This window comes from Ascaphus truei, chromosome 5 (genome assembly GCF_040206685.1).
Source record: "Ascaphus truei isolate aAscTru1 chromosome 5, aAscTru1.hap1, whole genome shotgun sequence".
NCBI lineage: Eukaryota > Metazoa > Chordata > Amphibia > Anura > Ascaphidae > Ascaphus > Ascaphus truei.
Genome location: NC_134487.1, coordinates 91,565,184 through 91,591,391, shown reverse-complemented (window position 1 = coordinate 91,591,391; position 26,208 = coordinate 91,565,184). Strand labels below are relative to the sequence as shown.

Here is a 26,208-nt window from a genome sequence, read left to right as displayed (position 1 = left end):
ATGAGTGGTAAAATGGACTTAAAAAAGAAAAAAAAAGAAAAAGAAAAAACTATGTGACAATCTCCTCATAGGCAGTCATTCTGCATAGAGCTATTGTGATTTGAAGCGGTGCTTAAAATTAGAATTATTGTTCCTGCCAAAGTCAGCTATTGTATACTGTACAAAGATATTGCAAACAAGACATTTCTGACTAGTTTACTCATACCCACTTTCCGGCTCCTCATGAAAAGGGTGCTCGCTCCATATACAGATATGTATGGGAGGGGGGAAGGGGAGGAGGGAGTACAGCAGGGCCCATCGGTGACTAGTTCTGCCCCTTAATCAAGTACTCATTTAATTGTACTTGCAACTGGACTAACATTGGCAAGTGGATCATCAGGAAGCGCATACCATGTGGGAACACATAAAAAGAAAAATGCTTTTGGTGCAATATTGTGCAAACAGTGGTGAAGTAGAGTTGCTAGCACAGAATGTGTACACAGAATACTCACAAACGTGAGGTAGGATGAAGGCACATAAAGGTATCTTTAAGAGCTGGTGTCAATCTGTGGAGTATGGTGTTGCCAGAATAGTGTGGTTCCCAGCTGACCTTAGGGCATCCGCTGTCTCTACCCACCGGAACCCTTGGATGCCGATGACGTCACTTCCGGTTGCTGACACGCACTCGTGACACGCACAGCAGAGAAGGAGGGAGACCAGAGAGAGAGGCCCCATCCGGTGGCAGCATCGAGCGATATTTGCAGAGATCATTGAGATCTAAAATGCTGTTTTTAATCTTGCAACATGTGAGTAGATTGGATTATAACTACTTCGTTTATTATATTGTTTTACGGTCTACGCTATGTCCAGTGTTTTCCTGCCCTAAGGTCAGCTGGGAACCACACTATTCTGGCAACACCATACTCCACAGATTGACACCAGCTCTTAAAGATACCTTTATGTGCCTTCATCCTACCTCACGTTTGTGAGTATTCTGTGTACACATTCTGTGCTAGCAACTCTACTTCACCACTGTTTGCACAATATTACTCCAAAAGCATTTTTCTTTTTATGTGTTCCCACATGGTATGCGCTTCCTGATGATCCACTTGCCACTTTCTATGAGGATTGAGAAAGAAATCCTACACCAGGTCACAGCTGCAATCAACCATTGTGTTTGTCTAAGTATCACCATTATCACTATTGTATTGATTATATCACTGTTATTGTAAATGTATATGAGCGCCAAATTTGGTTAAACACTCCACACACACAACTGGACTAACATAGCTACTTCTATTTAATTATAAACGAACACGTCTTTCATAATGTTTTATAAAAGATATTAGAAAAAAAAAAAATACATTCTCCACTAATCTTTTGTGTGAAAATAGTGAAACAATATAAAACATACATAAAAAATATAGCAATATATAACAAAATACCTCTACAAAATGGTTTAGCACTAGCGGTTTAAAATACGAAAACATTTTTTAAAATTCAATGTTTACCCAGAAAAGGTGTCACCTCAAAATACAAATGGATACCAAATGGAGATCTTGTCTCACACACCATACACACCACACACACACACACACACACACACACAATCACACACACACACACACAATCACACACACACACAATCACACACACACACACACACACACACACACACACACACACACACACACACACACACACACACACACACACACACACACACACACACACACACACACACACAATCCTAGTGTGATATCCGAGTTAAAAAGTTTCATAATTTGCACTGTAACAATTAAAAACTCACAATATAGCCATGTAATAAAAGCGTGGTATGTATGAGTGAACTCATGAGCCTACATAAATCTCCAAACCGCCGCCTGCTAGCTCCGTCGTGGGATATATCCCTTTGGAACTCCACTGCTGGTGTCGCCGTCTCGAATGCGCAGTGGAAATGTTCCTAGGTTCCCAGTCCACGAGGGCAAGCCAGCAGCTTAGCTCTCCGGCATCAGGATTGGCTAATCCTGACGCCGGAGAGCAAAGCCGCTGTAATTGCCCTTGTGGACTGGGAACTAGGAACATTTCCACTGCGCATTCGGGTCGTCGGAGGACCATACATTCTAATAAAGAATATCACTTGTGAGCACATTCACATATCTTAGACAGGTCTGCAACCCTGCGTTTCGCCATTATCACCTAGCATACAGTGCTTCCACTGCAGCAAGGGAGTCTGGGAAATTACATAAAATTAGTCACCTTTCCCTGAAATCGAGTTTTACATGGAACCCTTATAAGCAAATGCTCTGCTGTTTACATAGTTTTAAGCACAGCATGGGATTAAATGCAAAGCCAGTCAAACCACTCACAGACAGCTGTTTCGACCTTGTGGGTCTTATCAGCGTGAGGTTGGTTATACTGGCTTAGCAATTTGTAAAAATGGATTTCAGGCAAAAGGTGACACATTGTGTGCTCATTTGCATGCCATTTTCCAGAATCCCTTGCTGCAGTGGAAGCACTGTATGCTAGGTGATAATGGTGAAAGGCAGGGTTGCAGACCTGTCTAACATGTGAATGTGCTCACAAGTGATAGTCTTTATTGGCTATATGGTAACGGTGGAGGTTTTTTGTCACTTTTTTTTACCCACCATAACTTAATATGTTTATGGTGTGTATACACACGCACCCCCCAACACCCCACAATTCTCACAGGAAGTGACATGACATCACAAAACCTGTCAAGGGATGTTTGCAAAGGTTTCTTAGCCCCCCCCCCCCCACCATATTTATCGGTTTATGGAATAAAAATACTCTTGCTAATGAAGTAGCTTATGGCGCGTGCTTTGAAGTACCAGTCATGCAAAACATCTACTAATCTAAAAACCAACACATAAATATGCAGACCTGGCTTCCATGCCTTATCATAACATTGTATCTGCAAGGTGTTCACAAACTGCATACCTGCTCAGAAATGTAGAAGGTCTTGCTGCTTGTTTTTGGATGGATCCATAAACAGCGGAAGGTTTCCCCAAGAATAGGATTGTATGGTTTCTTTAAACCCTGCACAATAACGTAAGAAATGGTCAGGAAAAATAAAATAAGATACAAAAGATAAAATGAAGCTTGTAATTCTTTAGACAGTGTTCAATTAGCACAACAAGGCCCAGTTAACATACATTTTTGATGTTGAGGAAGAAGGAGCGGCGCAGTGAGAGGAACCTGATTCAATACCCGGTATCGGCTCCTTGTGACCTTGGGCAAGTCACTTTATCTCCCTGTGCCTCAGGCACCAAAAACAGATTGCAAACTCTACGGGGCAGGGACTGTGTCTATAAAATGTATCTTTAAAGGGATATGTAAAACTAGCAGCGCTATGCAAGGACAAATAATAATAATAATGTTGATGAGCATAGCAATATAAAGGGAATGGAGAAAAAGAAGCAAACCTTTGGCTTTTTGTAGAATCCCGACAGATACCACTTTACTACTTTCTTCAATCGATTGTACGCATTTTCTTCTAAAGCAGCCCTGACAAAAGAAAAAAAAAAACAATTTAAACAAAAGCTTTTAAGATTCAAGTCTTTAGCTCTGAACTCTTGCTGGTGGTCGGCTTACCTTACACCTACAGCTACTATCTCTGCAAGTCTGTCTATTCACCACTGTAAGCTCTTTGGGTCATTGATTCATTATTACCAACATTCACTTGTGTGTGTCCTTTTCTCTGTACTGTACTGTATTGTATTGTAATTCACTGTATTCGAAGAACACTCCTGCATTGTGGTGTATTTCTTCAATTTGGTTAAAGCACATCAATATGACATCCACAAAGTGTATCAAGAGGCTAATCTTTACTGTGTATTTTAGCAACACGGTTCAGTGCGTTTGGATGTGGGTATTGTATCACTATATGTATTAATCTATCCTACCTCAAAGAAAGGATGTACATCACCCTATAAATAAGCTACTAAATTGCAGGTATATTGTTTATAATACAAGTGCTGCAAGATTGTACCTCTTGCAAATATGCTTTCAATCTGGTCATGAATTGTCCAGGACGGTTACAACAGTCTTGTAAGAACAGTGCCACACCTGGGTACAGGCTGATAAACAGTAACACAGTTAATTTGCCCACATGAATCAATCCTACCATGTGGGAGTATAACATACACAGTCAAGAGGACTACATTTTGGTTAGAAGAAAAAGTTCTTCATCTGTGTAGACAGAAAATGAGACTTGATCTGCAGAGCTCGGAATTCTCTCAGTGCTGGTGGAATATGGAATCTCTAGTGCTAAACCCTTTCACTAGCAGAGAAGCCACCGAGGCATTGCAGACCATCTGGCATCCAGGGAGTTAATTGCATTTTGAATTCTTTCCAGCCATCCATTTCCACATTATTATAGTTGCACCGTTTCCTGCAGCAAATCCCAACACACGGATAGATTCTGCCGTCTGTAATTTTACCATATCTAGAACATCACTTATTTTGAAAGCACAACAACGGATGTCCTCAAAGTCAACATCTCACTAAGGTTATGCTGCATGCAGCTATACTGCAACAATAATAAAAATGTTATTTGCCATTAAGTGAAACACAAATGAGAGCCGATTCACATCATGCCATTTTTGTTAAAGCGACGTTTATTTACATTTATTTCAATGGAATGGCCTTTTCCTTTTCTGCTTTACATCATTATACTTTAGACCAGGGGTGCGCACATTTTTTTGTCTGAGCCCCCCAGCCTGCTCTCCTCCCCGTTCACGCCCCCCCCCCCCGCCCCCTTACCTTTCTCTCCGGCGTTTTCTGACGTCACAACGTCATGTGAGGTTGTGTGCCAGAACCCGCCGGAGACAAGGTAAAAGACTTAACCTTGCGCGCTCCCCCGGCATTTAATTGAATATGTTGTGGGGATGAGCGCGGCGCCTCTGTAAGAGCCGTACATCCCCCACCCCCCCTAGTTTACGCACCCCTGCTTTAGAACAGGACTCTTCAACAGGCCCAAAATGTCACACTGAAAACCACTTGTAAGTGGAGGTAATATACATATATGATACAGATGTTCTAAATGTTGGCAAACTGTTGAAATATAATTTAAGTCTTTATATGCATTGTAAATGACATAACAATATGCTTGTGTCCATTGACTCCTCAATGTTTTCTGATCTAGCACCTTTGGAGACCTGGTTGAAGAGCCCTGCTTCAGACATTAAGTCGCCTGCTTGATGTGATGTCCCTATCCCCACCACATTCAAATTTTACTGCTGTAAAATCCCGCCCACCCCCTCCAATAAAATCCTTAAATAAAAAGTAATAAATGCATATTTAATATTTCAGTGGTATTTCTTGATTAATTTCCACCATATAATTTTTCTAGACCTGTGACCCTGGTCAGTGCAGGACGTAAGAGCTCACTCACTCTGACAGGAAGTCTGCATGATAGTAGTAATCCGAGAGTTTGTCCAAGAATGAGCGGGGCTCCAAGATAAAGGTAGGAAGTACCACTTTGGACAGGTCCATTCCCGGTCGGACCTGTTTCAGGAGGGTCCAGATCAGACTCTTATGCTCTTCTGAAACAGTTTCTGTTTGAGATGCTTCGCCTGCCTTGAAAAGATATGTTGTGCAAACAATGGTTCAGTGATGAACAGATCTGCAGCTGTACGTACAGTAGGGCATTCATGAATTTGTGTAAGATAGTTTAGTAATACACACCTATGTTTAGATCATAACATACCCGAGTGTTTGCTTTAAAAACAATGATGACATCCCAACTATCATTAGATAAGACACGGATATCATGCAATGTGTTGAATGCTCCTCAAGGCCTCTAAACATTATAGTACTCAAACTTACCGAGGACTTTTTTAGTCACATGGATTGCATACAGGGAGGGAACCTGGTGCAAATATCTACTTTTGGTGGCTATTTACAGAATGAAAAAATGCTGCTGATAAATAGTCTGACATAATGAAATTCTTCAGAATATAGTATTTTGTTATCCAGCAGACTAAAACCTAAATAAAATTTGTGTTTTAAATCTCATATTAAAACACATGAATAACCATGTAATGTTTTTACCTCATAGTTAAATAAAGGGTCGCTTTACATAATTTGTCTAGATAGCAAAATCCATTCTTCACATTAAAGCAGCAATCTCGGCTGAGTGATAAAAAAAAAGTAACAGTTTGACCAGGTGGAATACCCAGTTCCCGAGATAGTTACCGGGTTTAATGTTCCCTCTTTGGCAAACAATTTGTCTGCCAAATCTCATGAGATCCATGGGTCTATAAGAAGCTGCAACATCGGTTGCAACTCCCTATTGGACAATAAAGGCGGCCATGTTGTTTTCTACCCGAGGGAGCAACGGCACCTCCAAGTATCTCGGCACCAGCGGAGCTGAAAGTAGCGCGCCTCAGCTCCAGAAGACCCACCCTGATTTCAATTATGTAATAAAAAAACTGAGAAAAAAAAACTATTTATATTTTTAGAAGGGTTTTTTGCTATAAGAGAGTAAACTATATTCTCACCCACATTCCACGACAGCCATTTTGTTCCTGAACTTTCTGTAACTACATCTGTAGAACGTACATGGTCTACTATAAAGAACTTTTAAGCTGATGAAAGATACAAAAACAAATGACAGTGTACTCCAAGCCAAGTGTTGCCAGACAAAATATTAAACATTACTCGAGGGCAAAAATTGTGGCCAGTGCAAAGGGGTTTAACTGTACAAAAGCCAATTTTTGGTTTACAACACAATGTTGTAGTATTCTGTAAACATCTATAGATTACAAAAACCAAATATGGCACAACATCCTTACATTTGCAACGTCCCACTATCATTCAATTTGAACATACAGGAAACGTCTCCTCCCTACTGTACCTCTCCAAGTTCTTCATGGACCTCTTCTATATAGGTTGTTTCTTTAAGATCAATTGGTTCAGGGTCAATAAAGGAATCATCCTGTCTCTCTGATGTGTCACTGTCACTTTCCTCACTCTTCCCAAGACCATCGTTGTCAGATTCATCATGATCGTTATCCTTGTCAGACTTATCCGAATAAGTGTCGTGGTCTTTAAAGTGCTGTCTTTCAATTTCACTGTCATTCAGCCTTGAAATAAAACGCAAAGAAACACAAAATCAGGAGGTTTATGCAGCGAGTAATTATTAATGTCAATTCCAGATACCAAATCAATCAGTGCAACTATAAAGCCGAACCATTTGTACTACAAAGTCTTTGCATGACCTGCCAACTTATTGTGTCTTGCAATATCTGCGATGAGGTGGGACTGGATCTTTGGAAATATATCAATAAGAATTACTGTGTGTACAGGTAGTCCTCGCTATCCAACGTTTCACTTTACAACGAATGGCATATCCAACGCAACTGAGGGACGTTATTCGACGCCGGAATGCGTTATCCAACGCTCACCGTCACTGATTAACATGGGACTCACTTTACAACGGTTTCACTATCCAACGCTACTTCCAGAACGGATTCCGTTGGATAACCGAGGACTGCCTGTATTCACGTAGAGTAATGGCAATGTAGCCAGTTCTAAAAGGATTTGCCAAGCAGAGCGGCCTGTAACACTATTAAAGCACTGGCTTATCAGAAAAAAGTTGAAATAAATGTTTCAGCCAATCAGGTATTTTGTAAACGATCTATTTGTTTTTTTTACACTACGTATCATGTATCCCATGAACTACAGTATATGCATATGAGAAATCCAATTATAATTCAAACTCATTTACTAAATATACAGGTGTAGTCAGTTATTGCACTTGTGGCTCCTTTGTATAGAATGGCAAAATACACAAGAACGCATGCAATAACGTTGGCTACATCTGCATACGTACGTACACATACATATGTGGCTCATATCTATGTATACGCATACGCACACACACAAGCCACCGAATGCCACAACCTAATAAAACATTGCACAATTAAACAAATCAGAAGTCACAATTTTGTAGGTACTAATAGATTAATCTGGGTTTAGCAAATACACTGGCAGCATTTGATCATTGTGGATATCATATTGCATCTGTTTGCATACAAACATACAATCCCAGACGGACAACACTATTAATGTCTTGCTACTACCTTGAGCATTAATATCCAAGTAATGCCCTGTTCTGGGGAGATATTACTATAATATGCAAAACATTTTTAATTGTTTTTTATCTTAATATTTTAGCTGTACTGATTCAATGGGGCATTATATGGCACTCCGATATCATTCATGCCGAGAACTTAGAACAGTCAAAAGGTTTTGTTTCAAAGCAGTCTAAAGTTGTGGCCTGTACTACAAGCAGAATTTATAATGAGCAAGATCATGTACGAGACCTTTTCATTACTGTGTGTACAGTATATTAAGATGTGCATATGATATTTGCTCTGAATGCTGATTTAGGACATAGTTGGCTTTTGAAAATGAAGAGATCAGTAACTGCACCAATAATACAAGATCTTAGCTTGAATTATTAAAAGTAGACATGCGACAAATGCAGCATATATTGATTTCGGTTACAGCTTCACAACATTGCTCTCAAAATAGTAAATTAGACATAAGAAGCTTTATTTACTTACTGGAAGTTTTCATTACTATGGAGGTTGTTCGCTCTCAATAACCCATAGAAGGACACATGGCTGTTTTCACCAGAAGAGTTCAAATCATGTTCTTTGCCTTCTCTGACCATGGTGCGTTTAAGCAGACTGGAACATTTCAGAGCCAGCTCCAAAGCATCCATCCAGCACCTTCCTAATATAAGAGGGGATCTTATAAGGTGGACATGCTAATGCTTGGAAACACGTCTCCCCACAGTAACTGGTACAATGCTGGCTTGGTTTAAAGCAATGTGTTAGGAACTCTCCAACACTTTGTGGTTTGATTAGCTGTCTTACGCTGGTATCTTTTCACGCCAAAATATTTTATATATGGAAAGAAACATCTGGGTAGGGACAACCAGGCTTATGTAACTGAAGGGAGTAACATCACTATTGTACCTCTCACAAGTCCAGATTTAACTATCAAGCCCACATTCTATGCATGACAAAGCAGCAAACCGCCTTACTCGGGGTCCCCGAGAACCGAACCGTGCGCTTTCCAGATCTGGGGACCTCTGGTTCCAGAGACCCTTACTGGTGAAGTTAATGAGTTTAAATATCCCTCCAGGGGAAACAAAATGGCAGCCAAATCACACAGCACTAGAAAGCCACATCATCATGTGTTGCAGCTTTATATTGGTCTGCCCATTTAAAAGCCAGGAAGCAATAATGAAGTTCAGCGGTAAGTATCTAGAAAATCCAGAGCAGAAAATAGCAAAGTGCAGCTTTTTCAGAGTAACACAGAAAAAAAAAAAGGGTCTCCCGCTATAAAACCTGTATTTGTTGTTATGTTAACTCATGGTTGTTCATGAACATATTGTATTTATATATAGTTAACAATGCAGCAATGCTAGTAAAGTTATGCTTTAAGACAGGGGAGCGCAAACTTTTCCTGCGCGCCCCACTGTCTGCCTTCTCCGGAGCTCGAGCCCCCCCTCCTACCTGGCAGCTGCGTCAAATGACGCTCCGGGGATCACGTGACCCGCGGTGTCATTTGACGCCTGTGACCCCGCTTGATGCCGCGTTGCCATGGAGACTCGTCACAGCGTGTGAATCCCTGTAAGTTTTATTGTTGCAGAGGCCTCACGCGATCCCCCAGCATGTAATTTAAATGCCTTGGTGAAGAGCGCGAGACCTCTGCAACCGCCCCCCCAGACAAATTTCCTGCCTTTCCCTGGGGGAGCGCGCCCCCCAGTTTGCGCATCCATGCTTTAAGATATTCTGTTCGCATTCTATGGGGAGCATGGGATATAATCAGCCAAAAAAAGAGGACATCGAAAATATCCGAGTGCAGGTGTTTTTAACAATTGTGATATGCTGATGTATTGGCTTATATGTTGTGCCCACTTAAGTGTAAACAATAGAACTGCGCAATTCCAAAACTGTGGCTAATGTTGTAGGTTGTATATGTTCAGAAGAGATGCACATCAAAGCAGAAGAAATTATAGAAGATAGCACGGATCAATAATAAATTAAACTTTATATTATAAAAATATAAGAGCCGTGCTCAAACTCTGTACGGTCAATAAAAGCAGTCCACAATATTAAGGACATGGTGAGTGACCAATCTGCTCACCGCCTCTGATCCCTTCTGCGACGCCGATGTTGTGGACCGTCTCTCCCAGGTGTGGGAGTCATTACCGGTGTCACCGTGAACTCCGTCACGTCATCAACATCTGGTCTAACGGCAAGCTCTGTGGGAACTTGGTCCTATAGCGTCTCTCTGCTGGACGGAGAATTACCTCAGTGGGTCCGTCCACACAGTTCGCACCGAGCTCGCCGTGAGACCAGATGTTGATGACGTGACAGAGCTCACGGAGACACCGGTAAAAACTATGGGACTACAAACTGGTGAACCTGGCGAAATTGGTGGAGTGGCAGAGGAGCTGCCATAAGATTAATGGACTTGCAATGGTCTGGGACAGCAGCAGTCTGGCCGAAGAATCTTTAGCATCTTCAGCAGAATGGCATATTTATCAAGCAGCGTCATTTCGTACGACATATTCCAGGGCCGGAAAACACCTTACAGTCCATCATCTTGAATAGGCAATGATGTGTCTTCCGTAACTGGAAGGCATCTTGTGGAAAAACACTGCTTAGAAAATATGAACCTAAATGTCCCAGACTAGTGCACATTTGAAATACAACAGCCGTAACAGAACATCTACCATATGTCTAAACCAACACCTGACCAACCCCTTGCAGAGCAATAAGAAAAGGACTGTTAATGGAAATGGCTAGCACAATTCTTCTCTGTCCTGCACCCACTTACTTTAGACCGTGTAGGAGTGGCAATGCAGTCATTTTCTGTAGCAACAGCAAAAATGGAATTTGCTGTTACTTCACCCACTGCAATCTGGGTGGCATGGGAACCGATTTCGCAAGCTTGCAGGAACAGGGTTTAATGTTAACGTTTTGCATGCTGGAGGGGCAAGAATAGATTATGGAGATGCTGCAATGCGTTCCTGTCCCCTCCCGTCCTTATAGACATGAGCAACTAAATGTGTGCACTGACCTACCCCTGCCCTCATTACCTACATCTGCCCCTCCAGGGGTTTACAGGCAAGTGCATTTTTCTCAAAGGGCACAGTATATCACACACACTGAATCCAGGTGTACAGTACTTGAGGGAGAGCCCCTCCTGCTGCGCCGAGTCCTCCCACAATCAATGGGGCAAAACTTGGCAGTAGGCATCAGAACATCAGTTAAACAGAAAACCTACTATGCTCTTTGAGAAAAATAAAAACAAGAAGGAGCGCAACGAGGAGACTGGGGAGTATAAAAATCATTTAGAACGAGCAGTAGAAAAATATTACATAGTTACATAGTAGATGAGGTGGAAAAAAGACGTACGTCCATCAAGTTCAACCTATGCTAAATTTAGACAACAGATACTTTATTCTATATCTATACTTACTTATTGATCCAGAGGAAAGCAAACAAAAAACTCCATTAAGGGGAAAAATTAATTCCTTCCTGACTCCAAGAATTGGCAGTCGGATTAATCCCTGGATCAACATCCTTCCCATGTATACTTATTTGGTATATCCCTGTATACCTTTCCCATCTAAAAAGATGTCCAACCTTATAAAAACTCACATCAAGTAACAAACAAATGCATTGTCACACACGGAACAACACAAGACTGTAAGGATGCAGGGCTCACGCAAACCCTCCTTACCTTCCTCGGATGCCGTAGCTGCCGCCTCAACCCCCGCAGCGGTATCCCCGCCGCAATGCTACTCCGCTCCGGCCGGCGCTGGGACACGTGGCCGCCATCTTGCCGGGACGTGCGCGGGATGCGCGTACACAGCGCGCGTCCCCGGCTATAATTTATTCACCCCTCTGGGCTGCTGGCCACGCCCTCCCCAGTACTCTCTTCAGTAACGCTCACGCCCCCCTGCTCTACAGCTGATTCCTGGCAATGATGACAGCTCTCACCTATAACAATGCGCTCCACGGCACACCCCTGCTCTGCCTCCCTCTGCGACTGGCTCACCTACGTTTATAACCCAGTTCTTCATTGGAATCATTGCTCTGCATAGCTTCTGTTACTCTCGTGTGGATCTCGTCATGTTTGCTCTTGTGTACTTCAGGTTTTGACCCAGCTTGGCTGACGACTCCCTCTCTGGGTCTCAACCCCGGCTTCCTCCTCACTATGCTGTTTCTCTCGTCCCTCGATCTCGGATTGTACCTCGACCTCCCAGACCTCTCTCCTCCTCGACTCTCGGCTACGGCACCTACCACGGCTCTTCTAATCCCCGGATCCGGCAAGTACCTAAATACTATAGCTATAGTCTCCTCGTCTGGCTACGCAATTTCCACACTCCGGACACGCTCCCTCTGCTGCGGGTGCAAACGCCGGCTACCAACAGGACAGCTGATAGGCAGCTGAGTGGAGGCACTAGTGGTGATGTCACAGTGGAGGGTGAAACAGGGGATTTTTTATTATTTCATTATTATTATTTTCTTTAATATGACCATATCATTCTTGGGTTTCTTTAGACTTCCCCCTGACGAAGTGTATGACGCGAAAAGTGTAGAGGCAGTTTACCCTCCCACTGTGACATCACCACTAGTGCCTCCCTCATCTGCCGATCAGCTGTCCTGCTAGTAGCCGGCTTTTTCACCAGCTGCTGTGCTTGTTTGCGGCACATTCCGTGCTAGGCGGTCGGAAGAAGACCAGCCAGGCACTGCGTCTTGTTGTGATGTTCCGTGTGTGTGCCGATGTATTTGTCATCTGATGTGAGTTTTTAATATTTTGCTACGTGTCATTATAAATGATCTTTATACTCCCCAGTCTCCTCGTTGCGCTCCTTGTTTTCATTTTTATTTTTCTCAAAGGGCTTAGTAGGTTTTCTGTTTAACTGATGTTCTGATACCTACTCCCAAACGGCTGTGACATTTGTGATTACAAGCCAGCAAACGTAAACAACGTCAGTAACTGCAGATTGTGAATTCAGGTACAATCCTGCAGCGTTCCTGAACAAACAATTAAGACCTAATAATACACATCAAGGACGGTGATGGCAACAGTTTCACAAAAAAAGCTGAAACTGCACAAAATATTTTGAATCAACATTAGTTTATTTTCGCCAACTCCCCATTGAGTAGGATCATTTTAGAATGCATGTACCAGGCACTGCTTTGACCTTCCAACCAAACACCCAATGCTTTTTGGAATTGAGCCATGAAAATAGTGTAATAAAGGAGAAATGCTGGGGCTGACATCTCTATGCCTACTCTTCATAACAGCTGGATGGCATAGTAACAGGAGACATAGAAAATCAAGTGATAGGGAAAACTAAACAGTCATTTTCCCTAGAGGTAATTCTTGCAAAAATGAACTCCTAGTAGCAAAGTGCTGCTTCAAACCTTCCTTTTATATTCCCCAAACTGTTATCAGACTCCCAGACGTAGGGCTCGTTAGTATGCGCCATGGCGTACAGCAATGCGTCAAAAAAGAAAAAGGCATTTTTTTAAAAATGCTTTGAATGCAGTAGGGGAATGCAGTAAGGCCACTGACCGTTAAGGACATTAGTTGAGATCCGGGTAAATATACATTCTATCTGTAAATAATGTAGGCTACAGATAAAATCACTCGTTTTAAGTGGATTTCCTTCTTCTGTAAATAGGAGCCTATATTAATACACCATTCAAATGAAACAACGCAGAGGGAAGAAAAGATTAATCCGGTCCAGAATAACACTTGTGCGAGGTCTGGGTAACCATGGTTCACATAAAGCAGTATAAAATCCACGAAGGAAGCAACACAAGGCTAAAAAGAACATGATTATTTACCATCTGATTCGGAGGCAGCTCGAATGATCAAGTAACTGCCTGGCAGTGGCTGAGTAATAGAACCAACCGCTTCACCTTTCGGGCCCTTGAAACAGGGGGGAAAAAACCCATTACAGAATTACTTGCATATATACATTCTTTCATTGTTGATCAAGCTCTTTAATAAATGACTGTAGTGAATTGCAAACCTGGATGACAGATGCAGGAGGAAAGAATTAATCTATTAGATTGCATGGCAGCAGCTGTAAGAACAACTTGCAGTAACGGCTTTGTTAAAACAGTAGGACCTGCAAAGCATTGTAATGGAGCTTTCCAGTAAAGGTTTTTGTTTTTTTAAACCAACTATGGAAGGAAGAAACTTGGGTTTCCATACAAGGAACGGCAATCCAGCAGATTTGAAAACTTCTGGGGACACAGTAGTTTAGTAAATAGAAATCAAAGAGCCAGTAGGATCCAAGGTGTTAGAGTAAGTAGGGAAATTAGACATACAAGGTGGGGCATATGGTCTACACCTGCCATCTATTGCTATGTTTTGAAATGAGCAGATGGTTTGTTTGTGATTCATGCGTACTAGACAGTCCATATATGCTTGCGTTTTAACAGTGCATTGAGCTTTAAACAAGTCATACTGTCTATCCATTATTTTTACCACTTGTTTTTATTTTGATTATTTCCAGACACTACCATGTCTTTTGATTGAATCGGCATTTACTTACCTTTACAGCCCAAATAGATTGCTCCAATGGGTGGAAGAGCTTGAAACAGAAGCCGTCCTTCTTAGAAGGCCTCTCAATGATCTCACAAGCGTTCAGGAGCACTGTTCCGACCCACTGACCATTTTTGGGCGTTTTGTAGATTAACAGCACTCCGGGTTTTAACACGCACCACAGTTTTGTCCAGCTTTTCAGTGTCCCACGAATCTACAGTATGTGAAATGTACAAAACACATGAATTGGAAAAGTTAAATATTAAAAGCAGAAGATCGGGTTCAAATTCCCTTAAAAAAAACCAGAGCTACAGAGGTTCCCTATAAGTTTCCAACCTCTCCAGTTGGAAGAATGGAGGTTTTAATAATAAAATAATAAAAATTGCTAATCAATAAGTACAAGGCATTAGCCATGATTGTTATTCACTTACATTCCCTGCCACACATTAATAATATTTTTCCTATCACTGGGATGGATTCTCCTGTTATGAATTTTGTTTGGTGTCTAACACACAATAATAAGGCAGACCACACACTTTCTGCGTCTTGGAGATAATTTTACGTTTTCATGAATGCTCAAAAGTCTTATACAATTTAAACCTATTCATTATCAAAGTGTATATTGCGAGTTGCTATAAGGATCAGGAGAAGATGCCTATACAAACAAAACAAAAACCATTTCCCCCCTTCTCTTAAAGCTGCAGTTCAGTCTTTTTTTTTTTACATTTATTTTTTTACTTCAATAGTTTCATGTGTGCAATCTCTAATTACCTAAAGAACTGTATTGCTGCAGGTCAATTCGTTCTCCATTTATTTATAGGTCGAAATTTGGTGACATATTAAAAGCTGGGATTTGTTTATAATCTGCTTGTCGGTCAGTGGAAGCTCATGAATATTCATGAGCAATCCTGCACTGACATGTGCTAGAGGGAGGGCAGGGCTGACAAAGGGGTGTGCCAGGGCTTGTGACAGGACATGAAGGGGCAGTGCCTTAGCAAATGGCTGTTAAAATAGAATACAAGAAAATTGGTCTTTCAAAGTTGTTTTTTTAAAAACAGAAAATGCTAAAAGTATTTTTTCTTACTACAGAACTGATTTATTAAAAAAAACACACATGCAGGATATTGACTGAACTGCAGCTTTAATAAATGTAGATTATATCCTAGAAAGTGGGCAGATATATGCAATAAAAGGCTTTAGCCAACATTGCAGCCAAAATACAGTGGCAAAGCTATCACAACTACACGCGTGCATATACACGAACATTTAATAAAGAGTCTTAACATCATCACCACCACATACTGTATATTTTAGTTGCATTTGTTTTTTTACAGGGCTTGAACAGACAAACCGCAGGCTGCAGTTACAGAACCTATTGTATGGTCCCAGTAGAGATGTAACATCCCACCTTTGGGGATACAATTAATAGCTTCACTGCCATTTTCAAAAACATCACTGATCAACCCCCTGGGGTTCTGAGCTGTTTATCGTCAGGCAGGTAAACATCGAACAGCTGCTGGAGCTTTAACTCAAGCAACGGACACAAACTCTGACCTTCAGCCAATCGGCCATGACAATAACCGATGGGTCTGTGATTGTACTGAGCAGTTCTTTCGTGGCTCGCTTCTTTTCTTCTCTATAGTTTTTCTTTTGAACCTAAAATGTTGAAATAAAAACAATTAACTGGGGAAGGCCGAGTATAAGTAATAAGATGTTCCACGTGAAAGGACAGCAAAGTTCCACATCAAGCTTCTTATGACCTTGGATAAGTTACTTTATCAACTCTGGCATTAGAGAGACCGAAAGAGAGATTGTGAGCTATTTGCAGCCTCATTGTGCCTGCAAATTCTACTATGCAACATGCTGCATAAAATGTCATTGCCAAATAAAACTAGGTTATTCATTTACATTATCCGATTGGAAAACAGGAATGCAGGAATATGCATAGCGCATGCAAATCGTTGGCTTCCCAGCTAAGGAATACCACTTTACTCTATTACGTTGCAAACATGTGACATGATTTGGATATTCTATTTTTTTTACCATTTCTCTAGTAAAATCCTATCATCTGAGGCTATATGACGATTCATGTTTGTCAATCATCCTAAACTCCTAAAACATTTCACCATGCCACCCTCTCTCAGATTGTTATTTTAAGGGTCTATAAATTATGATTATAAGTAGACTTGAAAACAGTTGCAGAAACCAAAGTTAATGGCAGCTAATATTGTATGTAACGTGCTCACAAGGAAAAACAACGTATAACAGAGGATAGAGAACGGTGGCGAATTCTATGTCACCTTAAATTAGGGTTTACAAAAGCGGCTTGTTAAAAAAGCTCTTCCGTCATCAGTCTAACAATAAAGCATGCAGCAGATATTGGTCCATATTTGCTATACAACCTTATGGCCTATTCATGTGAATGAGCTGGAAGGGGTTCTTTAGGCGCTAGACGGTGTACTTTGGAATTGCACCACTTAGTAAATATGGGCCATTGTGTCTGACACACACAAGACTGCTGCTGGTATATAAAAAAAAGGCAACAGCATTGCTACATTAAAAGGGATAAATTACTTGACTAGCATGCAAATTCTCCTCCTCATAATCAGTGTGTATTTTCTTCAGATATTAGGCAGAAGTTCTCATGAAGCCAATAATATAAAGCTATTTATTTGGTCTAATACTGATAGAGCTCGTGCCATCTTCCTCATCACTGTAGTTTGCTGCTGTTCAGTTCCCTTGGTAAACTGTGGGCAGAGCAAACCCATCAGCACAACACCCAGCACCAAATGCACTGAGCCAAAGCAAATCAATCTCTTGGCCAGCGCTCAGTTGAAGATACGGGAGGTACTGTAACAGTTGCATGTGAGGCAAGGCATTCTTCTTTTCATTAGGGTTCGTCTCGAGTAATTACTGTATGTCAGTCATTTACCTTAAGAGACTCCTTTTTTGTAAGTTTGCTTGAGGCAGAAGCAATGTCCTTTTCGGAGCCATTATACAATTTAGACTCCGACTGTAAACAATAAAGGAAATACATGGCTGAACACAAATAAATACACAGAGAATCTTAATCACAACAGGCAATTTAATCAAATAGTCTCCAGTAACCCAATAGTCTGGGGCGGTTCTTATAGCTTTTAGAAGATGATGCCACCTAAGTGTTAGTGTACAATAATTTTTTTTTTTTTTTACTTTTTGCCCTCACCAACTCTATTTGTACAAAAGTACAATACTCAGGTATGTTTATGCTTATGAAGAAACAGGTGCGCAAATCACATCAGGACATGGAAAGAAAGTAGAAACACAAAATAGTGCAATATTGTCAACCCCAACAAATGATTTCAGTGTTGAAAGTTCTATAAAATTTGCACTCACGTGTATAAGGTGAAATGAAAGCGTTGTGGTTATTAGAAGTTACCAACTTTTGTCTCCAGATAGGTACTCCAGATCCATAGAGTGGGGGGAAAAAAGATTTATCTTTGTCTGACCATATGACCCAGTGTGGTCTGAATGCTCACAAACAAGGGCACTTATGTAAGTGGAATACTTTGGGTTTTTAATATTAAAAACAGTACTATACTATTTTTGCTTTCCCTTTTTTGTATATGGATTTCCCCCCCTCTCTATGGATCTGGAGCACCCATCTGGAGACAAAAGTTGGTAACTTCTAATAACCACAACGCTTTCATTTCACGTTATACACGTGAGTGCAAATTTTATAGATCTTTCAACACTGAAATCATTTGTTGGGGTTGACAATATTGCACTATTTTGTGTTTCTACTTTCTTTCCATGTCCTGATGTGATTTGCGCACCTGTTTCTCCTTCGTTTGCCGATTGAATTTGGTTTGAATTTTACGTCGGGGGCTGCACTCATTAAGGATAGTGTACCATCTTTGTTATTTGATTTATTAGTAATGTTATTTGCGCTTGTTTTTCTTTTCACTATGTTTATGCTTATGCTTTTAAATGTCTCAAATGGATTCCATCTGCAATATCCAATGACTTTGCCCTTCATTTGTAACATCTATCACATCAGGAAGCAAGAATCCATGTTCTGCATGGTTTCACTTAATGACGATTTAATACCAGGAATTGCACATACATACAGCTTGTTCTCCATTTGATAGAATTCACTTCAGCTGCTCTTCCCTCACTTAAACAAGTAATCTTACGGGGTTGCTCAAGTTATTTTTCTAAGATCAGATAAAGGTATCAATTCTTTCCAACCCAAAGCTGCGAAGTTCTATACACAGGGCTTACCTTGCTTTTGGACATGGAGAGAGAAGAGTCTTCTTTGCTTTGTGAAACTTCATCCTTCCCCCTATCAAATCCTATAGAGAAACAAAAGTGGGATGCTAAACCATTCTTGGCTGAAAGATGTACAGGTTATACAATTCTATGTTAGAAAATTCTAATGGTGACCTTCTGTACCGGCTCCATATTAATTAGCGTTACATGTTATCAAAGTTTGAAAGAGAATGGTACAATTGTACAATTACAATAGAATGTAGCTTTGAAAGGATGCAAATGGAACATTGCATGTACAAACACAGTCATTAGCAGAAAATGACAGATAACTGTTCCGTTAGTCTCCTGAAATGTTGCAAATGTTCTCAACACAAAACAGAATATTACGAAACCACCTTTATTATAGCTGCCAAGTAGATTTTTGGCAAAGTAGGGAAGCAAATTGGCTCCTGAAACCTTCTGCAAGATATTGTAGAGCAGCAACTCCAAACAGTGGTTGCAGGAACCGATAGGGGTTCGCAAGGTGTCTCCAAGGGGTTCGCCAAAAAACTAACAAATTAATGGCCCTTCCCAGGTAGCATAGTTTGTTTCTGTGTGGGGACTGCACACTTCGTAAAGCCACAAACTGAACGTCATGTGGGTGGCATAGATGTCAATAATAGCCGGAGCTTCCAAAGACGCTCCCCAGAGTTCTTTTCATCCACAGTGGCAAGGCATTGTGGGGCAGGACTTCGGAATCTCTGGCAGTAATTGTCAGCTAAATCCATGTCTGCACACAAAGGTGCAGTTCTGGGGCCTTATTAAGTGTATTTCCCCCCACAAGCTCAGGACACTAAACTGCCTGGGATCAATCAAAAGCAGTTTTGTTACCTATAGTCAGATGAGTAGGCAATTAGATTTATTTATTAGGGGTTCTCAGAAAAAATATTTTCCAGCAGGGGTGAACAATGTAAAAAAGTCTGGAAACCACTGCTGTAGAGGGACATGTAACATTACAGGGTCATTATAAATCAGCATTTGTGTCCTCCTTATCCAATACTTTCACAAGTGGATGGGATGTGGAAAACTCACTTTTATACACACAAATGTGATGCAGGTTTTTTTTTTTTATGTGTTTACTGAAACTATGTTAATCAATTTTTAAAAGGTCTATTAAGGCTAAAAACCTCAACAAAAAATATTTAGGAGCTTGTTTACCAATTGATTTATTCCATTAGACCTCCTCCAGCGTTGTAAGAGACCTTACAGACCTACCCATTGAAGTGAATGGGCTATAAAGGGTCTTCTTCAATAGCTTCACTTGGCAAAGATGGGTTTAAACACTACAGCATCACTAGACCTCAATACATAAACATAAGGAAGATGGAACCTCTGTCCCAAACGGCTTATGATCCAAATGCTATAAAACAACTGCAAGTCTATTTGCTACCAAATGGTGCAAAGTGGTAGTTGCTTCCATACATAACTACACCTGAGAATTTGCCTGAGCAACTAAAGGGAGAGTATAAATGACAAGTCAAATGCGCTGATGCAATCTGCATTTTCTGTACTCTGGTCTAAAACCAACACACAATTTGTTAACCATATGAAGCAGAGCACATAGAATTGCATGAAGATTTTGCATGTTTTCCATTGACAAGAATCTGTTCAACCACATAGGTCACAACAAAGGCAGTGTATTTTAGAAAGGTCAATTGCCGAATAAGTGAAGTTAAATATACAAACGTATCTGAATATGCTGCCATCTGGTCCCTGTAGGGTTCAGACACGGAGCTGTGAAACTGCAGGGCAGACATTGAAGCAGCACATTATCTGAACTGGGGGGTTTCCCACAGAACAACTACCTGGGGGGAAAAATATCCCTCGGTCGGCAAAAATGTAATGTGTTCGGTGTGGGAATTTACATAATGAAAAATACCTGCTGGCAAAATCACTTCTTACAGGCAGCCAAGGGCTTAAAGCATCAATCCACACCGAGTGACATTTTATTTTTAGACCTCTTCGTGCCATTTTCAATGCGGGTTTTATTTTTTTTAAATCTGATGCTCTATTCAGGAGATACAAGCAGTTGCGATATTAAGTGGTTATAATGGAGCACTCTGCAGAGACCATTGCAAGCTAAAGGTTACGATCGTAGCCACAGAATGCAAGCGATTAAGAAAAGTATGGTTTTTTTGGGGGTTTTTTAAACATGAAAAGAAAAGCAAGACATGCTGAGGGGGCAAAAAATGAACGTTACAAGAGTTAAACTCATATAGGCTTTAAGAGGCAAACCCCAAACAAACTGCAATGTTCTACTACACCAAGGGCGGCCAACTCCAGTCCTAAAGGGCCACCAACAGGCCAGGTATCCCTGCTTCAGCACAGGTGGCTCATTCTGACCAAGCAATCTGTGCTGAAGCAGGGATATACAACAAAAGAAAAAAAATTCACAATACTACATCTAATATGACAAAAAAATATATAGTTACATACTAAACTGTCTTTTCTTCTAATAAGTAAGGGTTAGTTAGTTAAAACTCTTTGGCCAAAGCGGTTTAAGTCTGCAGCCCCACCAAGGCATGGCCCCGTTGCAGGTCCTAGCACAATCTGTGAAAATTCTCATTTACCTCTGCAATGGATGGAGAAATGTCTCAATAGACCTGTCCTGCCCAGCTACATGAAAAAACATGCTACTTAAAAAGCAGTAGAGACCCCTTCTCCCTGGGTTGAAGCCCACTACTCCCCACATTTTAAGCAGCAGGTTTTTTCATGCACCTGTGGAACACTGGTCTATGAGACATTTCTCCCTCCTCTACAGATAATTGTCACAGATAGTGTTAGGACCTGCAAATGGGCCACGCTTAGGCCAAAGTGTTTACTACCTACATTACCCTTACTTATGGAGAAGGCAAACAGTATCCAACTATATATTGTTGTCATATTGCATGATGCATTGGGAATTGTTGTCTTGTTGTATACATTTGGTCATACCCAATAGCACTCCTTTTGACACACATATATACGATGTGGAGTGATGGGTGTTGGGGTTAGAGCTTGCAGGGAGTATGTGGCTGAAGCAGGGATATCCCCAATACCGGACCTGTTGGTGGCCCTTAAGGACTGGAGTTGGCCATCCCGGTGCTAAACTTTCATGGGAACCTCATCATGCAGGTGGAGGTCATTAAGTTCTATAAAAACAAAAAACTGTACTCCCATATACATATACTAAGCGAATCTGATACGGTTTGTGTGAACGCAGCTTCACAACTACTAATGCTCAGATTCTCCTCCCACCGTGGAACGAGCGGTATGTACCCCGAGGACGTCATACTTTGCTGTATGTTGTGTCAGAACAAAGCAGAGAGAGCATCCAAGGGATAAAAACACCTATTAAAAGAAAATATTCATCTCTAGGGTAAAAATAGATTCAAATAATGATTTGCAGAGAATTATAGACAAAGTCGCAAAGAACTTTACAAAAACAAGTTGTTAAATATTGTTTAAGGCAAATCATTGTCTATTTAGATAACGCAAACAAAGAAGAAGAGCAGACTAGGCAGAAAGACTCCCACTAAAGACAAGGGCTCTCAGCGGGCAAACAGTATCAATGCAGATTTATTAGTCACTGCCACACACACAAAAATATATAAAAACAGAGAAAAGACCATCAGCAGGCAAAGCACACAAGATAAGGTGCATGAGAAAAACAAACCATCCAAATAAATGAAGTGACTGTGGAGACCATTAGTTACAAGGGGCGACTCACGAAAAATGTAAGTGTGTTCCCGGGAACAAAGGTGAATGATATGCAAAGTGTACAGCACCTACACTGGGGGAAAGTGGAACAGCAGCGGGCAAACGGAGCAAATAACAGGCAAGGTAATGAAGAATACCTACTACAGCAAACGCAAGTTAAATCCTAATACAATTCAGTCATTTCCCATGCACCTTATCTTGTGTGCTTTGCCTGCTGATGGTCTTTTCCCCGGTTTTAATTGTTTTTATTTTATTTTTTTTGTGTAGTGGTATCTAATAAATATGTATTGATACTTTGTTCGCCCCGGAGTCCCCCTGTCTTTAGTTGGAGTTTCCTTGCCTTGTCTGTTAGGCTTCCTCTTTGTTTGCATTATTGCCCCATAGGCTGCGGCCAGACAGGGAGCTGGCGCTCATGCGCTGCGTCTTGCCCATTTGGGTCGATTCGTGGCCGGCTAGGTGCGCGCTCGTCCGGGGGCGTGGCCACAACTTAACAGAGCTGGTTCGCCCTCATTGGGCGAACCGCTCACGTGACACGCTTGCAAGCGGCAAAATCAAATTTGCTTGCTCTGCAAGCATCTAAGCGCCATGCATGCGCAGGCACTTGCTCACGCTGGCCAGCGTGAGCGCACCCGCCCGCCAGCCTGAGTGCACCCGCCCGCTCAGCGCCACCATGGCCGAGGCCTTAGGCTGCGGCTTGGCAGGGAGCTGGCGCTCGTGCGCTGCCCAGCTCGGCCGGGCTATTTGTGGCTGGCAAGGTCCGTGCTCGTCCGGGGGCACAGCCACGTCACAGAGCTGGTTCGCCCTCATTGGGCGAACCGCTCACGTGATGCGCTCATGAGTGGCAAATTCAAATTTGCTTGCTCTGCAAGCAGCTAAGCGCCGAGCAGGCGCAGGTGCTTGCTCATGCTGGCCACACACATTGCCTCAATGTGTTTCATTGCGGCTAGCGTGAGTGCGCCCGCCCGCTCAGCGCCACGCTGGGAGAGGCTTTAGGCTGACCGCGCTCATGCTCGAGAGCGGTGACATCACCAACTCTCTAAGCATGAGCGCCTGGTGTCCTGTATATTTTGCAAGTGCACGTGTGGGGGCATGTTGAGCGCGCTTCAAAAAGTCACTTTTTTTGTCTCCTCAAGCTCCAAGCTTGGGGGAGCCTGCGTGCCCGCACACGAGCGCGTGAGCGGGGACGTGAGTATTAAGATTCCAATAAGTAAAAGCGGCAAGCGCCAAGCGTAAAGCATGCTAAGCGCCAGCGGGAACGCAGCCTTAGTTGCACCACAGGATTACTTACTCTGGATGGGGCCACCTTATACTCTGTTCAGGGTAGGGCAGACCCTCTGTGTCTTTCTATTTAGATAACAGCAATAACAAATTACAATGTCATCTGCAAATGCACGTAACTATCCCCATATTAGAGAGGTCATGATGCATTTTTCCAAGACGAAATGTATCCACAGAAGCAGAAACACACGTGAGGATACAATGAGCTGGATTGTTCAGAAGAGAGACTATTAGTGTAAAGTACCGGAGGCAGAAAAATAAAATAGCCACTCCAGACTCGTGCACTGCATTTTTATTAAAACCATGGTAAGGAAAATTGTGATCTATTTTCTTTAATTGCCTTGGAAGGGATGCATGGCACAACATATTGGCCAAACAGCTTCCAGAAAACATTAACATTTATTGAAACATTGCCTGTACTTGGTTTTTAGGCCTATTTTTAATTAAATATGTTGCTTTTTGATTTCTCTTCAGCTCTCCTTTGTATTGGATCGAATAAGCTGAATGCCACATGGGAAAATGTTATCTAGGGAAGAGCATTGTGCACATACTGTCGCGGCCCCTTTTATTCTCCAACATCTCCGATTTTTTTTCGGGGATTTTTTCCGAATGCCACGCACTTCACAGCATTCATGCCGCATTCATGCCGAGACAGCGCAAATACAATGCATACTGGATAATGGCGGCCGCGGCTAAAATACCAAAACATACTGCATCAAATACTGCATCTGCCCACGGTTTTCAGAGTTTCGCCGATACGGCCGCACTAGGGTAAAGGCGGCCGCCACTGTATCAGCATTTACACGCTTAGGTAATTAACACAAAGGTAGAAGTTTGTGGGATACAAAACCAATACCAGACAATACCTTGTGCAACGTGATCCACGATCACACGCCAAAGATTTATTTATACATACTGATGAGATCTTGTGTTAAAGGTGCAGTCTCACATAGTCAGCCTGAAAACACTTACTGGCTTCCCTACACAAATGTACATTGCTAAACTAACATTGCGAATAGCAAAGGTTTAGCGTCCCATTATTTGGGAAGTTAGTTATAAGTTGTATATCTTTGGGGCCTCTGAATAAGGAAGTGTTTGTCAATTACTGCAAGTGTTTTCTTTACCCATTACCCACCCTGCCCTTATCAGGGAACCAATCAACTCTGGCTGTACAAGCTCTAGCTCAGTGGCTCCAACATTTTTTTTGTTAAGGAACCCTACTGTATGTGAAATTATGCGGAAACCCAACCCTTTCTAATAGCGCGTCTGAGATCAGATGCATTGTAAGGAACCCCAACACTCTGTAATAGCGAGTCTGAGATCAGATGCATTGTAAGGAACCCCAACCCTCTCTAATAGCCCGTCTGATATCAGATGCATTGTAAGGAACCCCAACCCTCTCTAATAGCCCGTCTGAGATCAGATGCATTGTAAGGAACCCCAACCCTCTCTAATAGCGCATCTGAGATCAGATGCATTGTAAGGAGCCCCAACCCTCTCTAATAGTGCGTCTGAGATCAGGTGCATTGTAAGGAACCCCAACCCTCTCTAATAGCGCGTCTGAGATCAGATGCATTGTAAGGAGCCCCAGCCCTCTCTAATAGCGCGTCTGAGATCAGATGCATTGTAAGGAGCCCCAACCCTCTCTAATAGCGCGTCTGATACCAGATGCATTGTAAGGAACCCCAACCCTCTCTAATAGCGCGTCTGATACCAGATGCATTGTAAGGAACCCCAACCCTCTCTAATAGCCCGTCTGAGATCAGATGCATTGTAAATTCTTTTGTATTTTGTACAATTTTCAAATGGCCTGAAAATTACAGGAAACCCTTTAAGGATGTCCGGGTAACCCAAGGGTACCTAGCAACCCCTGTTGAAAAACAGTGCTCTAGCTGAACACAGTGACATCACACAAATTAAGCATCCAGAAGAAATCTCACCCCTCCTAGGTCTAACCAAGAAATAAAGTACAAAAACCTTCTCGGTGTCAGATATGGATATTAAAAAAAAAAAATCCAACACCCCGATGAAACTTCTAAAACAAGTCAGTGTAATTGGCTCACTTTGACGGTAGTAGGGATTGCTCCTTCCAAGCAACGACCTCCCCCTTCCCGTTATTCACTTTGTCCTCCTTTTCAGGGGATGTCACGTTCCAAGTACCAAAATAATAATGCATTGGGCCTGGATAGAGATGTGCACATTTTTCGTGAACCGTGCAAAGCTGAACCTTGGGTTCTCACGAAAAAATTTCACAAGCATTTATTTTATGCATAAATTTGCACCGTTGATCCAGACCCTGAAGTAGAGCTCTTCTGCTCTTACTCGCCAGCAAAAGTCTTATTT

General features: G+C 41.8%; 1 protein-coding gene across 4 annotated transcripts in view; it reads right to left on the bottom strand.

Annotated features, from left to right (window-relative positions):
• The window catches only part of OSBPL8 (oxysterol binding protein like 8), a 141,061-nt gene that overhangs the window by 21,427 nt on the left and 93,426 nt on the right, over positions 1-26,208 (bottom strand). For all 4 annotated transcript variants that reach the window (XM_075600211.1, XM_075600209.1, XM_075600208.1 and 1 more), the window contains exons 3-12: positions 18,862-18,932; positions 17,531-17,611; positions 16,153-16,254; positions 14,609-14,812; positions 13,893-13,977; positions 8,574-8,745; positions 6,860-7,088; positions 5,396-5,580; positions 3,426-3,507; positions 2,941-3,039 (exon numbers count right to left, since the gene is read on the bottom strand). In XM_075600211.1, coding sequence (XP_075456326.1) covers positions 2,941-3,039; positions 3,426-3,507; positions 5,396-5,580; positions 6,860-7,088; positions 8,574-8,745; positions 13,893-13,977; positions 14,609-14,812; positions 16,153-16,254; positions 17,531-17,611; positions 18,862-18,932 — 1,310 coding nt within the window. The remainder of the gene's footprint in view (positions 1-2,940; positions 3,040-3,425; positions 3,508-5,395; positions 5,581-6,859; positions 7,089-8,573; positions 8,746-13,892; positions 13,978-14,608; positions 14,813-16,152; positions 16,255-17,530; positions 17,612-18,861; positions 18,933-26,208) is intronic.